We start from the raw sequence: 16,692 nt of genomic DNA on the forward strand, positions 1-16,692 counted from the left end.
AGTCCGTGATCTGGGAATCATCCTTGATGGTCATGTCACACTTAAGAAATTCATCAATAACATACTCAAAGACGGCTTCTTTAAATTCCACACACTAAAAAAACTCAAACCCCTACTACATCCCCCCGATTTCCGTACAGTGCTTCAAACTACAATCTTCGCCAAGACTGACTACTGCAATTCCCTACTTCTCGGCCTACCCAACAATGCCATCCATCCCATTCAAATTCTGCAAAACACCACAGCCCGGATCTTGACCAACTTACGTAAACATGACCATATTACCCCTGTTCTAAAAGATTTACATTGGCTTCCAATAGCTTCCCGCATACAATATAAGGCGCTCTCTCTAATCCATAAGGCCTTATACAACCCTGAAATGAACTGGTTCAATGATTCCTTCCATTTACACCAGTCTAATAAGCCTACCAGACATGCACACCTTGCAACCATGCCTATCCCTTCTCCTAAACTCTACAAACTTACTTCCACGAGAGCCCGTGCATTATCGATAGCCGGGCCGACCCTCTGGAATACAATGCCAGTTGACTTACGGCAAGAGGAATGCCTCAAATCTTTCAAGCGGAAGCTTAAGACCTGGCTCTTTGCTAAAGCATACACCTAATTTTTCTCTCTTCCTATCCATTATTTCCACCTTCCACTCTCCCCTCTACTTTCCCCTTCACTGTCCCTCTCTCCCCTCCCCTCTTTCCCCCCTCCTACTTCTTTCCCCCGCTCCTCCCTCCTTCTCAGCTCTCCTCTCTCCTCTTCCCCTTTCTCCCTCACTAGCCTGCCTGCACTTCTTAGTCTTTATTTTCCATTGTACATATGTATATAATTGCAAACGTTGTTATAATATAATTTAATGCAAACTTTCCCATGTTATCTCCCACCCCCTTTTAATACCTTGTTCGCATGTTTAATCGTTCAATGTAAAGCGCCATGCCTGGCGCCAGTTTATGTTACAATGTGAACCGATATGATATCCTGGATGAATGTCGGTATATAAAAATTTTAAATAAATAAATAAAAATAAATAAATGAGCAATTTGGTACAAAGCCCACTTGGTCATGATGAACTATGACTGGTAAAATAGTGTTTAAGCATCCTGCTAAGATGCTGGCCAAAATTTTTAGATCAAGATTTATTAGAAAAATTGGCCTGTAGGAGCCACATATAGTTGGATCCCGGCCCGGTTTCGCTATGACTGTGATGGCCGCCACATTTGAATTAGGAGCTAGGGAGCCTCCCTCTCACAGGTAATTAAACATCTCAGTTAAGGGTGTAACCAGGAGGTGAGAGAAGCATTTGTAATAGAGACTGGTAAAGCCATCTAGGCCAGGGGGCCTTTCCCATCTTGAGATCTTTGATAGCGGGTGTAGTTATAGGGCTATTAAGAAATGTTTGTTGGTCTCTGGTAAGAGATGGTAAAGTTAAGGATCCACAGTATTCAGTATTCAGTGTTATGATTTTATTCCCAGCATATAACTTCCTATAAAAGTCCGTGAAACAATTTTGTATAGAAGAGGTACAAGAAACGCATTCACCCTGTGCAGTTTTAACTTTGACAATGGTATTCTGAGCCTGGCGAGCTTTCAGTTTCTGTGCTAATTGTCACCTCGATTTATTTTCTCCTTCTAAGTATGATGGTTTAATTATATTAAGCCTATGTGCTATGGAAACGTTATCCAGGGCTTGATGTTTGTTCCGTCCTAGCTAATCGTAGCCGGTTAGCTACTAGTTTTGTGGGTGATTGCATTTGTAATCTGGAAAGATGCTTGGTTTCGACATCTAACTTATTTCTGCTTTGTTCACGTTCTCTTTTACACTTTGCTGCCTGAAATATTGATAGGCCCCTTGCCACCGCCTTGGAGCACTCCCATACAATCTCTGGGGTCTGTCCCACTTTAGAGTGAAATTGAAAATATTATTTAAGCCCCTCCCCCAAGAAATTACAAAATAATTTATCTTGAAGCGAGTGTTCATTTAATCGCCAACACTTTGTCTAGTCATTGTCTAGTAAAAGCCAATCTAGCCATGTGGGAGCGTGATCATACCAGGAAATATTGCCAATATCTGTCCCTAATACCCTACTATCTAATGTTTATCTACTAAAATAAGATCAATACATGAGTAGGTATTGTGGGGCGCAGAGAAAAAGGTATAAACTCGAGAGGTTGGGTAACAGTGCCTCCAAATATCAACTAGATTCCAATCATTTAGAAAAGAGCGCAATCCTCTCCTGATTCCTATCGAAAATGTTGCCTGTAGTCGAGAGTTATCTAATTGTGGATTTAATGTTTGGTTAAAGTCACTTCCTATTATTGGGATACCCTCAGCATGCTTTTTGAGTGTGTCACCAAGATTATGAAAAAAAGGTGTTTGGTTGCTATTAAGAGCATAGAGATTCACTAATGTGTATATATCTGTTCCTACTCTAATTTTCAATATTAAGACTCAGCTCTGGAGGTCTGCAAAATGGGAAAGGTACTCACAAACAAGAGTGTCGGAGAGTAAAATGGCCACTCCAACATATTTGGCTTGTACTGTGCTGGAAGCATAGAATTTTTGAGAGAAAGATGGTGGGGATAGTAATTGTTCATAGCGTTTCTTTAAATGTGTCTCTTGTAGGAAAACTATAACCATTTGATATATCTGCAAATCATGATATAGTAACTGCCTCTTCCTATTGGCATTGAGACCTTTAGTATTAATTGAGTAGAGTCGTATCTTATTCATGTTATAATGTCTTCAATGTCAGACCTTAAAAACCATAAAATAACAGAAATGACACGGGGTGCCGAGGCAAGTCCGAAAGGCAGGACCTGGTCCTGAAAGTGTTGATGTCCCACTAGAAAACGCAGGTACTTGCGGTGATGTGGGAATATTGGAAATTGAGCGTAAGCATCTTGAAGATCCAGAGAACAGAGCCAATCTCCTTTTTGCAGAAGGGGAAGCATGGTGCCCAAGGACATCATCCTGAATTTTTCTTTTCATAGAAATTTGTTGAGATTGCGGAGGTCTAAGATGGGGCGGAGGCCACCTGATTGCTTTGGAATGAGAAAATAGCGGGAGTAGAACCCTCTGCCCTGCTGTGCCCGGGGAACAGGCTCCACAGCCCTGGCGCCCAGAAGGGTGGACAGTTCTGACTCTAGAAGACTTGTGTGATCTTTTTGCATCCACAGAGGATTGGGTGGTGAGTTGGGGGTACCATGAGGAAGTTTAGATGGTATCCCTGGGTTATGAAGGATATAACCCATTGGTCTGTGGTAATGTTGAGCCAGTTGGTTATGAAGTGGTGAATTCGACCTCCTACTGGCAAATCCGGATCTGGATTTGTGGAGTGGCTGCTGTTCTCTGGATAGATATTAAAATCCAGAGGCTTGGCCTGTTTGTGGTGGTGGCTGAGGTCTGGATGTCTGAAGCTGTCGAGGATATGCTCTCTGAGACGGCCTGGTTGGCCTCATGCAAGATGTAGGTGGGTAGTATCTGCATGGACGATAAAAGAGTTTTCTAGGGTCCCTTCTGGTGGATCTCCTTGCAGATAAAGGGGCCTCGGTAGTAACTGTAGATAATTGCCGCAGGGTCTCATTGTGGTCTTTTAGTTGAGCTGTTGCATCTTGCATCTTGTCTCCAAATAGGTTTTCACCGGTACATGGCAAATCGGCAAGTTTGTCTTGGACTTCAGGTCTCAAGTCAGATGCTTTCAGCCAGACCCACCTCCTGGCGCTGATTCCCGTGGCAGACAAGCGAGAAGCTGTTTCAAAGGAGTCATAACCAGCACGAACCTCATGTTTCCCAGCCTCAAGGACTTTTTGTAGTATGGTGTTGAGGCTATCTTGCTGTTGTTGGGGAAGTGAGTCGGCTATTTCCTGAACCTGCTTCCAGAGATTCATTTGATACTGTGTCATGTAAAGTTGGTATGCAGCTATGTGTGACACTAGCATAGAGCCCTGAAACATCTTGCGACCCAAAATATCAAGGAATTTTTGGTCTTTGCCAGGAGGTGTTGAAGAGTGAGGTCACACTCTTCTGGCCTTCTTCTGTGCAGACTCAACCACCACCGACTGATGGGGAGTTGTGGCTTTTGGAATCCAGGAATATGTTGGACCAGATAAGTTGCATCTGTCCTCTTATTCACTGGCTGGACAGTACAAGGATGCTCCCAGAGACGATGCTGGAGATCCACTAGCAGTTTGTGGATAGGGATAGCCATAACTTCTTTCAGAGCATCAACAAATTGGAGAACTTCCAATGTTTTGTGGCGTGTGTCCTCCTCTGTAATCAGGTCAAAGGGGATTGTCTCTGACATCTCCCTTACAAAATTAGAGAAGGAGAGATCTTTTGGGGGAGATGTTCTCCTTTCTTCTGGAGGAGATGGTTCTGATAAGATGTCCTCCGTGGATGTGTCGGTGTCAACATCTTCCCATGTGTCAGAAAAGGTCTCTAGTCGAGATCCTGAGGGAGGGAAGAAGGTTGGTACTGTTGGACATGTTAGCACCTATGGATCCTTCGATGGCCTTGATGGAAGATGCGGTGGCATCTGTGTGAGTTTCAGCGGCACCGAACACATCAAGGGGAAACGTGGGCATCTCGGTCCCGAGAGCCCTGATGGACCACTCATCGGTTCTGGCATCGGTGGAATTGGTGTTGAAAGGGGACTGGAGTCTGCCTTCAACCTCTGAGGATCCCGGAATGGGAATCGAGACTTTGCGGGTTGCTTCGGCATCGGTGGCCCGGGCTGTGTCGGAAGGGCACCAATGAGTGCATACAGTCTGGTTAGCAACGGTGTAAATATCGATGGCTCCGGTGTCTGTGTCGGTATGGTTTTTCGGTTGGAGAGGGTGTTAAAGGCTCCTCTACCCATGTTCTCTTCGCAAGCGGCTCAATAGCCATCGAGGCCGTTGCCAGCACCGGGAGAAGACTCGCGACGGTGCTGGTGTCGGTGCTTCCCTCGGTGCTCGGTCCGGTCTTTCTCCAGCACCGAGGAAGATGATACAGATGCCTTAGACGGAGTTGGTGACAGACGGTCACCGCTGCCTGGGTGCTCCCAGCAAGGTTTGATGACTAATTTCTTCGATGCTCCTGCCAGTGACGATTGGGTGGACGTCGATGGAGTCAGCTTGATTTTAAACAGGGTCTCCATCTTGTTGAGGCGAGCCCACCTACCCTTTGGAGTCATCTGGGCACATCTTGGGCAGTGAGAAACGTTGTGTGATGAGCCGAGGCACAGCATACAGACATCATGTGGTAATTGACATGGTATGGGGACATTCCGGACATTTTCGGAAAACTGTTGCCATGATGGCAGAGGTTGAGGCCCAAAAACTGTCAATGGTATGCGGACACCGAAAAAAGTAGGGGCAGGAACCAACCTGGGACAGTGAACTTTACTTAGCAAGCGATGAAAAACAATATCGCAATGGGAGACCCCCTATGAGGGAACGTTTTAATGAAGTAATCTTCAAGTTTTTTCTGTGAGGAAAATTGCGTGAGAGAATTCTCACAGAGCTCCTAATCGCGAGGCAAACTGCAGCGCAGTAAAAAAGAGACTGAAGTGAGACCCCTGTGGCTACAGGGATTATGGCATGCTAGGCATGCTCAGCGTGCCAGTCAAAAGTTTTAGAAACTTTGACAGAAAAGTTTTCCATGATAGGGTTCCGTCCAGTGATGTCACCCACATGTGAAGACTACCATCCTGCTTGTCCTGGGAGAACACACGTGCTCCTTTGCTCTCTCTCATACATACATGCTCAATCATATACACACACGTGCTCCTTTGCTCTCTCACATGTACATTCTCAATCATATACACACATACCTCACATCACAGGGGTCCCTGTTTCAAATGACAAATGACAATTTTCAAAGTCATTTACCTGGATAAACTGACCTAGCTGGAAATTGCCCTCTCCTGCCTGATTAAAAGCACATAGAGGCTTCCACAGCATGAATAGTTTTGGTCAGGTATGGGTGCGTTTAGGTCAGGAAAGTAAAATAGAATATGTATATTTCATTTTCAAGTGTACTTGCACTATTTTGCCCCCAGTTGGCCATCTGCACAAAAAAACAGGAACGAAGCTAATTTTCAAAGAGAAACTACCTTTCCCTTTGAAAATTAGCTGCAGGGTACATGCCTTGTAATATGGGTGGGCTATTGAAACTTCCACCATGATGATTGAAAACCTCTTGTTGCAGTTACCTCTCATAGTATAGCCCACATAAAAAAAATGGAAAGAAAAAAAAAGAATACTTGCAAAGTATCAAAACAATTTTGTAGTACCTTGGCTTCTGCAACGGCAATACACTCATCCCACATGTGGAGCTCCTGGTACATCTCCATGGCCTCAACAACAGCGTTCTGCATTTAACAATGAAAACAAGAATCTCGTTACATGAGAGTATTAAAACAATATCCTTGCATAACACTCCCAGTGGGGGAAAAAATTGAATATTTATTTTATTTATTTATTTTAATTTTTTCTATACCGGCATTCGTGATAATATCACATCAAGCCGGTTTACAATAAACAATGGGTGATAACCGGAACAGAGAACGAAATAATATGAACTATAAATAATATAGATGCAGTTACAATAAACAAGGAGACGTACAACTAGGAGCAAGAAGAAGACAAGATAGAAACTTTAACAAAGTGTATAAACCTGTAGAATGGAGGAATTTCCAAAAATGGATGTTTGAGATTTACAATGAATTGTTCAGTACAAGTATGTAGTTTAACAATAAAGACGAAATCATAAGTAATGAAGATTCTGGATGATTATAATGCTTAGGGGTAGGATACCAGGATGGTTATAATAATAAAAGATGTTGATTGGAGGTTGAATATCGGATAGAATAGTTTTTAATCTGCGTCTGGGAAGGCTTGTTTGAAAAGCCATGTTTTAAGTCTTTTTCTGAATGTCAGTAAGCAGGGTTCCTGTCTAAGTTCCGTTGGTATGGAGTTCCAAAGCGTGGGTCCTGCTGTGGAGAAAGCCCTATCTCTGTAAGTTATGTGGAGGGAAGTTTTGGAAGGCGGTACTTGCAGAGACTCTTTGTAGTACTCTCTTATGGGTCTGGAGGAAGTATGCTTTATGAAAGGGATTTGTAGGTTGAGAGGAGCGATTTGTTGGATGGATTTGTAGATTATGGTGATTGACTTATAAAGAATTCTGAAATGAATTGGTAGCCAGTGTAATTCTTTAAGGATTGGGGAAATGTGCTCTCTTCTCTTTGTATTAGTTAGGATTCTGGCTGCAGTATTTTGAACCATTTGTAGCGGTTTGGTGTGTGCTGATGGGGTACCTAATAATAAAGAATTGCAATAGTCTAACTTGGAGAAGATTATTGCTTGTAGGATAGTCCTGTAGTCATGGTTGTGGAACAGTGGTCTTATTCTTTTTAGAACATGCAGTTTATGAAAGCAGTCTTTAGTAGTTTGGTTTATGAAAGCTTTTAAATTAAGCCTATTATTGATGATTTAATCTCTTCTCCTCTTTATGTTTGTTTTAAAAGTTTCTTCAGCTAGAAAGCATGAATAAATGCCCTTCATTGGTCCTATATTGTACACATATAACAAAGTTAATGCACTGTTAAGGTCCTGTTTTGACTACATAATACACACTTAGCAATATTGTTAATGAAACATCATGAACACACTGCTCCAGCAAAAAAAAGCCAATTTGGTGCATGACACAAACCATATGAAAAATAAAATGATCTGTTACAAGGGATTCATCAATACAGAGAAAGTTCAGGACACTGTGAGGAAAATGGAAAATCTAAGTGCCTTCAATCTTTAAAATACTAACATATATTCATGCAACCAAATTTCCTTAAATGTACTATATTCTTATCACACAAGTTGATATTCAGATTTTAAAAAATTAATTGTAAAAAAATATGTTTAAGACAGAGTCACTGAGAATTATTGTTAGCTAATGTTGGATCAAAATGAACTCTTCTTTTTAATTTAACATTAGATACTTAAATATATCTATGATTTCAGCAATGTCAGAGGCAGGAGTTATATAAATAGTATGATACAGAACAGTTTGCATACATATATGATATAGAAATATATGGTATGATATGGTACAGATTTTTATACTTATATGCATCCTCCTTTCTAAGCTGAAAATCAAACATCTTATAAACGCGGATGACGTTTAAATTCTCATCCCGATTAAGAAGTCCCTACAAAATTCTTTAATTTTCTGGGAGACTTGCTTTCAGGAAATCAGTTCACTCCTCACTAAACTTAACTTAGTCATCAACAAAGACAAGACTGATTACCTCATTATCTCCCAGGAAGACAATCCCATTCCTAGAGAGACAGCCTCCCTTAAACCGGGTCAACCACAAAAAGACTTTAACTCTCTCCCCAACCTCCCTTCAACTATCCTAGACAACCTCCAAAACACGTCTTACGTAAGAGATCTAGGCGTGCTCCTGGACAATCAGCTGAACCTCAAAAGATTTGTAAACAACACGACTAAAGAGTGCTTTTTCAAATTACAAGTTCTGAAAAAGCTAAAACCCCTTCTGCACTCACATGATTTCCGCCTTATTCTACAATCTATCATCCTTACCAAAGTTGACTACTGTAACTCTTTGCTGCTCGGTCTACCAGCTACCACCACTAAGCCTTTACAGATGTTACAGAATTCAGCGGCCAGGATCTTGACTAATTCTAATAAGAGAGACCACATCATGCCCATCCTCTACAACCTCCACTGGCTTCCGATCAAATACAGAGTTCTCTACAAAGTTCTGACCATCATGCACAAATCCTTACACAACATAGGCCCAATTGATCTTACCTTTCAGATGCGCACCAACAACTCCACAAGACCGATTAGAAAAGCATACCAAGGCACCCTCTTTGTCCCTCAAGTCAAAACCTCGCTAAGGAATAGGGCACTTTCCACTGCAGGTCCTACCCATTGGAACACCCTCCCACCAGACCTCAGACAAGACCCCTGCCCGCATTCCTTCAAGAAAAAACTGAAAACATGGTTATTCAGCCTAGCGTTTCCCTGATCCCGCCTGCTAGCAATACACTTTCGCTATTGCTCACAATTACTTCCCTTGGCAACTATGATTTGCTTTTGCAGGTTATCAATCTGCTCTCAAACCTGCCCTTAAATCCACCATTCAATTTGGATCCTTTGTTTTCTTACCCTCCCTCCCTCTTGTCCTTCCCTCCGCCGTCCTCCCCCTGCATTCTAGCCCAAATTCATTCGATACATTCAACTGCATGTTAACTTTAACTTTAATGGCTTTTTGCAAGGCAGCTAGTATAAGAAGTTTACTTCAATACCATGTTACTTAAAGTTTTTTATTTGTTCTAGGTTCTATGTAATGCTCTCAGGCAAGTTTAATTGTTTCACTGTAAACTGGTTTGATTTGTATCCACTGCAAGAAGATCGGTATATAAAAACCCAAAAATAAATAAATAAATAAATGTGTCAGATTAGGCCCCAAATCAGTTCTCCTTAGTAATTCAATGCCAGGGATTTTTATTCACTGATATGCACAATGCACAGGATCATTTCACCTTCAGCTTAAATGTTGAACTAAGACTCACTGTGAATTGAATCATACCAGGTTGCTTCACAAGTATCGTATTTCATTTCAAAGTCAGAGCACACCTTGATGTAGCAGAGCTTCATTGTGCATTTTCCATGATTTAACCTTCAACCCTCAAGCTGCCATAATGTTGGGGCTTTCCCAGCATCCCCTTGTTGAACCTTTGAGGACCAATCCATATTCTCAGGGCCAGGATAACAATGGTTTGAGACTGCATCAGCTTAAGTCACTCTGTGGTTCAACATGCAGGGCACTAGCCTCCCCCACTGGGCAGATGCCAGGTCAAAGCCAAACAATACTTTTTTCCCTTTCAAAAAGTTTAAGTTGGTAGTATCAATGCAGTTCCAAGAGAAGGTGTCTACATTAATACAAAACCACTTTTACAATGTGCAGTATAACTCATATCTTTATGGGAAGTCTCAGCAGAGAAGCAAAGGATTGAGAAGCTATGGAAAGCAGAGTTGCTTATCTGTAACAGGTATTCTCTGAGGACAGCAGGATGTCAGTCCTCCCGTGTGTGATATTTATTTTATTTTATTTATTTATTTAAGAGTTTTTTTATACCGAGGTATAGCTAGCAGCCTTCACTCCGGTTTACAATTACAACAACCTATTACATTTAACAGTAAACTGAAAACTGAAAAACAGAAAACTAACTTATTACAAGCAGTTTCTGTGATCAAACCATGTATGTTCTAGCTTAAAACGTTCTGTTGGAGCCCGACATGGAACTTTGACCTCAAAGATTCTAGAGCTTTCAGCATGCTATATTGAACATGTACAGCTGTAGCCACCTCCCTGTCTCTCAGGCAGAGTTCCTCAGTCCATGATATAGCAGTTACATGGAAAAAAAAAACTTCTAGGGGAGGCAGGAGGTTATTTTGAGGACTGACATCCTGCTGTCCTTGGAGAACACCTGTTACAAGTAAACAACTCGTTCTCTGAGGACAAGCAGAATGGCAGGTCTCAAACATACGTGAATCCCAATCTAGAGCCTGCCAAAAACAGAAAAATTGGGGAAACCCTTCAGTGCAGAAGCACCACCCTTCCCCCTCCCCCTTTTTTTTGTTGAGGCAGCTGACCTATAAGGGATCAAGGAGGCAAAGAAATTGGGGTTATCAATGCAAACAAACTGGTATGACAGAAAGAGACAGAAATCCTGATACATATCCAAAGGCAGGGGCCTAATGCGAGCCCGGGGCGAGAAGCCCACTGAACGCCACAAAAATCAATACAGTCAGAGCTTCCGAACAGTGAACAGGCAAAGGGATAAATGACCAAGTACAAGAGAAAAAAGCTCTTGGATTAAGACCACAAATTTTGGGAGTTTTTTTTAGTCTTTGGTGTCACAAGCCCAACCGAACATCAGATGGGCCAAGAGAGCCCAGCAGAAAGAATACTACAGTTCATTATCAACCGAGCAACAAAACAGATTGGACATGCAGAACACCCCCCAAAGTACGTCCAAAAGGAACAGTGAGCATGGAAACCAAATGTGTGCCTGGAGAAGAAGAAGCAGCAAGAAGCACCCTGGTCTGCAGAAGATTGCACTTTCCGAACTACTACAAATACAAGATCAGATGAGATAAAAAACCAAAATGCTAAGGCATGAAGGGCTAACTCCTCCACTGGGAGCCCTATGCCAAGATGCTAAGTAGGGCAATTAGCTGCGACTGAAGCTTAGCTAAATAATGTACTTTAATATCGTAGGAGCCAAACAAAAGGGAATCAACTCGACCAGGAATCTGGCCCAAGCAGGGAAACGATCGCATAACCTTCTATGAAGATATGTGTGACAACCACTCCCATGCGCCCCCTGGCTTCTTCCTAGACTGACTGACAAAGTTAGAAGAAATGAACACCACAAGGAAGCAGCCTCCAGGTTGTAGAAAATACAATTGGGAGTCTTCCCAACCATACAAACCTCCTGCCAATCCCAGCAGGTAATTGCCTCTGAGGCAAACACAGCCCCACAGGGCTCATCTACCCTCAGTAAACATAGGCTACATATACTGAGAGAGTCCTAGCCTCCATCAGGGTGAGAGCAACCTGAAGAAGCCCGTAAACCTCACTGCTGAGAGCGAAAACAGGAATGCTGAAAGAGGTAGTCCCTCAATCTAGGAACCGTTGAGTGTACCAGAGAAGGAGCAGTCTGATCAGCAGAGCAGACTGCCCATCAACTGAGTTTAGGTATCAAACCTATGGCTTGAGACATCATAGCACATAAGCGGAAATATCTGCATAGATAGGGACTGTCTTTTCAGCCAACAAATGCATCTACTGACAGGGTCACGTTGAAAGAGGAAATAAGAATCCTTAAGTGACTGCAACATGGGTGTGGAGCAGCTTTTGTAAGATCCTCTCCCCCAATCCAAGCTGCCATAGATATAGCAAGCTGTCGGAAAGCCAACAGGTCAGTCAAGAAATGAAGGAGAAACTTCCCCCCAGAGGTAGAGTGCTACCCAAATTCAACACAGATGAGTAGGAAAGGCATGAAGTGAAACTATGTACATTGCGCTCAGCAGGTATTTCAAGAGGCACTCCACCCAGTGAGAGGAAGCCACATCTGCTACTGGGGAGCAGATTGCTCTACGAGGGAGTTTCCATCTGGGTAGCTCATCATCCATCACAAGGCATCTCAGTGCAACGGTGGAGCGAGAGCTCCCAATAGACAGCCTTCGGATCCCATGTGAGAACAGAGGGTAACTGCCACTCAGAGGCTAAGCCAACCCGGAGAATGGGGTGTGAAAAACAACCCCTTCCATAAGCAGAAAACAAGGCATAGAGAGGGAACCTATCTAAGGGCATCCCTCAAAAGCCAAAAGTCAGACCTCTCATCCCTGAGGAGGGGGGAGAGCACACTGCTCAACAGAATTGGTGCAATTCTGGATACTCCCCCATCTCCAGACGAGAGTGGGGCACAATCGCCAACCTATGAGGTTCTCAGTGGGAGCACTGAGAGGAGAGGATCACTTTACTTGTGGCTGGAAAGAATCAGAAAGTACTGTTTGGAGAAATTTTTAAAACTTAAAAGTTTCGGGGAGAAGTAAACTATTAGGGTTTATTATTTAGTGTGTTTGTGTGTTTTGTTTTAAATAGGTAGTCAGAAAGTCAGGCAACAAAAAGAAGTTTGTGTGTTTTGTTTTAAATAGTATTCAGAAAATCAGGCAACAAACAGAAGTTTGTGTGTTTGTATTTCTCAACCCTTCCACCCCACTCCCACCCATCCCAAGCTCATTCTTTAATTTATAGGCAGGTGTCACTTTCACACTTAAAACAAAAAAAAAAATAAAAAATCTGCCTTTCAACTGAAACTCAGAAATTCCCCATACCTTATCAAGAGTTTGATCATTCCCTTACTACCAGATATATAGTGAATACACTAATACATTTAAAGGACCCTAATTTTATGCAATCCTACACCCATAGCAAACTTAAACTTAACTAGGAATTGAATAAATTTAAGATGAAGGCAGCAGTCCAGCAGCAAGAGGGGGGCTTCCCAGTCTTTTGCATCAAGTGTCACATGAATGATTTCTTACCCACCAGAGAAATTGTACGTGTGCATCCGATGCAAAGAGCTCCTGTCTCTCAGAGGATGAGTCAGATCTCTGGAGGCTAGAGTGGCAGACCTGGAGGAGCTGAAGCAGAGAGGTATATAGATGAGACCTTCAGTGACATAGTAGCCAAATCCCAACTTCAATCTGGCATCCCTGGTGCTGCCTTGGAGGAGGAAGTACTCATGATTGGAGAGCATCAATCTGGTGCAGCAGGAAATGATCCTGTAAGTAAGGCCCTGCTCTCCAGATGGTGCATTGTCCTCTCGCACCGAGGATGTGTCTCTCAGAGCTTCTGCCAAGGAGGAAAGGGTCAGGTCCGCCATCATAGTAGGTGATTTGGTTATTAGGAATGTAAACAGTTGGGTGGGTGGTGGGTGTGAAGATCACCTGGTAACATACCTACCTGGTGCGAAAGTGGCGGACCTCATGCGTCACCAAGATAGGATTTGAGACAGTGCTGGGGAGGAGCTTGCTTTCGTGGTACAAATGGGCACCAATGACATAGGAAAATGTGGGAGGGAGGTTCTGGAAGCCAAATTTAGGCTCTTAGGTAGAAAGCTGAAATCCAGAACCTCCAGGGTAGCATTCTCTGAAATGTTCCCTGTTCCTCACGCAAGCCCCCAGAGGCAGGCAGAGCTGCAGAGTCTTGTTGCCTGGATGAGATGATGCTGCAAGGAAGAGGGATTCAGTTTTCTAAGGAACTGGAGAACCTTTTGGGGAAGGGAGAGCCTTTTCTGAAGGGATGGGTGCCACCTTAACCAGGGTGGAACCAGGCAGCTGGCGCTAACCTTTACAAAGGAGATAGAGCAGCTTTTAAACTAGAACAAAGAGGAAAGCCGACAGTCGCTCAGAAATGCATGGTTCGGAGGGAGATATCTTCAAAGGATACTAATGAAGCATTAGAGTTACGGCATCCCAACAGAGAGGTTCCACTAATAATAAAAGTAGTCCAAGTGCCTATAATTAAAAACTCAGCTGAGCTAAAAGATTCCACTTTATCCCTGTCAACTGAAAAGCAGAATGTAAATACAAACAAAAAACACACTTTGAAATGTTTGTATGCTAATGCCAGAAGTCTAAGAAGTAAGATGGGAGAATTAGAGTGTATTGCAGTGAATGATGACATAGTCTTAATTGGCATCTCAGAGAAATGATGGAAAGAGGATAACCAATGGGATAGTGCTATACCGGGGTATAAATTATATTGCAATGACAGAGAGGAGCAATTTGGTGGCGCTTTCAGTTTCGATGACTGTTGTGGGCTCCCTGCAAGTTGGATTGGGATCAACCATTCGGCTCCAGTTCAACATCACATGCTTGTCAACTATGGTTATTTATTTGGTTCAGTGCCCTTGTCATCTACCATATATTGGGAAAACCAAGCGGTTGTTAAAACTCGAATGATTGAACATCAGTTCAATATCAAACATGCCCCGTTAGATGAACCTTTGGTGTCTCATTGCATTGAATTCAACCATCTTTTTGAAGATCTATGTTTTTGTGTCATTGACCATCTTACTGAACACTGACGCGGTAGGAATTGGGAGTTGAACTATTGAGACTTGAACAGCGTTGGATATACTGCCTTCAAACTGTATCACCACATGGCCTCAATGTTGATTTGAACTTAAATGTTTTTCTTGGTTAAGGAATTTTTTATTTACACTTTTGTTTTCACTATAGGGGTATCCTGATGACGTCTTTCGTTTTACATCCAGCACATATAAAAGGGACGCCCTTGTCAGCTTTGGGTTCTCCACTTCCTGTTTGATGACGGTTGAGACGCTGATTCCTTCTCTAAATGGTAGCCAGTTGCAAGATAAGTATTTCAGCTCAAATATTTTTTGTTTAAGGACTTCTTACTCATCTATGAAATGTTATATTTTTAGGCAACAGTTGTGTTTGGATTAAGATGTTCATATTGCCCCTGATGAAGCATTTTGTTTGCGAAACATCGGCCATGTTGGGCTATTTTGAAAAATATTCGCTTTAATGACTGTTGTCATCTTTTTTTGTGGATTTTACTTGCACAAAGAAACACATATATAAAAAATTGACTTTAAAACACTACTTATTCACATGTTTTAGCTTTTTTTTGAACTACACGTTTTAATGAAGGTGAATGATTGAAAAGACCGGTTGTTTTGGCTTTGCAGATACAACATCTGGCTTGCTGACACCTTCATTTAGACTTGTATTGAGTTCTCTGTCTATTTGTTGATTTTGTACGTTTCTGGACAAATCTCAACTCTACTGTGATTAGATTTCAATTACCCCAGTATTGACTGGGTAAATGAAACATCAGGGCATACTAGAGAGATAAAGTTCCTGGATGGAATAAAAGACAGTTTTAAGGAGCAACTGGTTCAGGAACAGACGAGAGAGGGAGCAATTTTAGATCTAATTCTCAATGGAGCGCAGGATTTGGTAAGAGAGGAAGCGGTGGTGGGGCCACTTGGCAATAGTGATCATAATATGATCAAATTTGAATTAATGACTGGAAGGGGGACAGTATGTAAATCCACGGCTCTAGTGCTAAAGTTTCAAAAGGGAAACTTTAAGAAAATAAGAAAAATAGTTAGAAAAAAATTTAAAGGTGCAGCCACAAAGGTTAAAAATGTGTAACAGGTGTGGACATTGTTTAAAAATACCATCCTAGAAGCACAGACCAGATGTATTCCATGCATTACGAAAGGTGGAAGGAAGGCAAAACAATTACCGGCATGGTTAAAAGGTGAGATGAAAGAGGCTATTTTGGCCAAAAGATCTTCATTCAAAAATTGGAAGAAGGATCCTCCTCAAACCATAACATATGGGCCACACAGTTGCAACAATGACAAGAGGCGAATGGCATCTCATAGACTAACCAATTTATTGAGGCATGAGTTTTCAAGGACAGAGTCCATGTCATAAGATGCTTGAAGTGTAGTACAAGAGGTGGGAGGAAAGGATAAAGAACAAAGAAAAGGCACTGAGTAAATCAGGACAGGATATGAAAAGAGTGTTAATAGGATTATAGTTCAGCTTACTGACAATTAAAAAGACAGGATGATCTGAAAACAGTTAAGTTCATAGATACTGTAGTGTACCATGAAGCCATTGTTTCTCTTCAGACTTAGGGTGGGGAACGTCAGATCGCAGGAGAGCAGAGACTCGAAAGGACCTCACATGAGCCATGCCAATACCACGTTGAGGCCCCAGGACATAATGGGAGGCCAGAGGGGAGGCTTCAGCTGAAGCAGACCCTGCATAAAATGTCCTACTATAGGCTGCACAGAGATGGGCGTACCAGCAACACACTGTTGATAAGCACTGACTGAATTGGTCTTCAACCCCGCCTCCGACAGATGCCACAAATAGTCCAGCAGCTTCGGAGTGGGACAGGCGAATGGATCCAAGCCATGACCCTCGCACCAGACAGAGAACCTCTTCCACTTCAGTTGCTAAGACTTCCTGGTGGAAGGCTTCCTAGAAGCAACCAGCACCTGAGACAGCGTCAACAGAGAGGTCAAGGGACCGCAGGACCAGCTTTTCAACAT

The 16,692-nt window shown here is 42.5% G+C and overlaps 1 protein-coding gene across 1 annotated transcript in view; it reads right to left on the reverse strand.

The window, feature by feature from the left end:
* IFT172 (intraflagellar transport 172) overlaps nucleotides 1-16,692 on the reverse strand; it is a 649,332-nt gene that overhangs the window by 446,371 nt on the left and 186,269 nt on the right. Inside the window, exon 21 of the mRNA XM_029596359.1 lies at nucleotides 6,285-6,362. Within this exon, the coding sequence (XP_029452219.1) occupies nucleotides 6,285-6,362 (78 nt within the window). The remainder of the gene's footprint in view (nucleotides 1-6,284; nucleotides 6,363-16,692) is intronic.

Source organism: Rhinatrema bivittatum, chromosome 3 (assembly GCF_901001135.1).
Source record: "Rhinatrema bivittatum chromosome 3, aRhiBiv1.1, whole genome shotgun sequence".
Taxonomy (NCBI): domain Eukaryota; kingdom Metazoa; phylum Chordata; class Amphibia; order Gymnophiona; family Rhinatrematidae; genus Rhinatrema; species Rhinatrema bivittatum.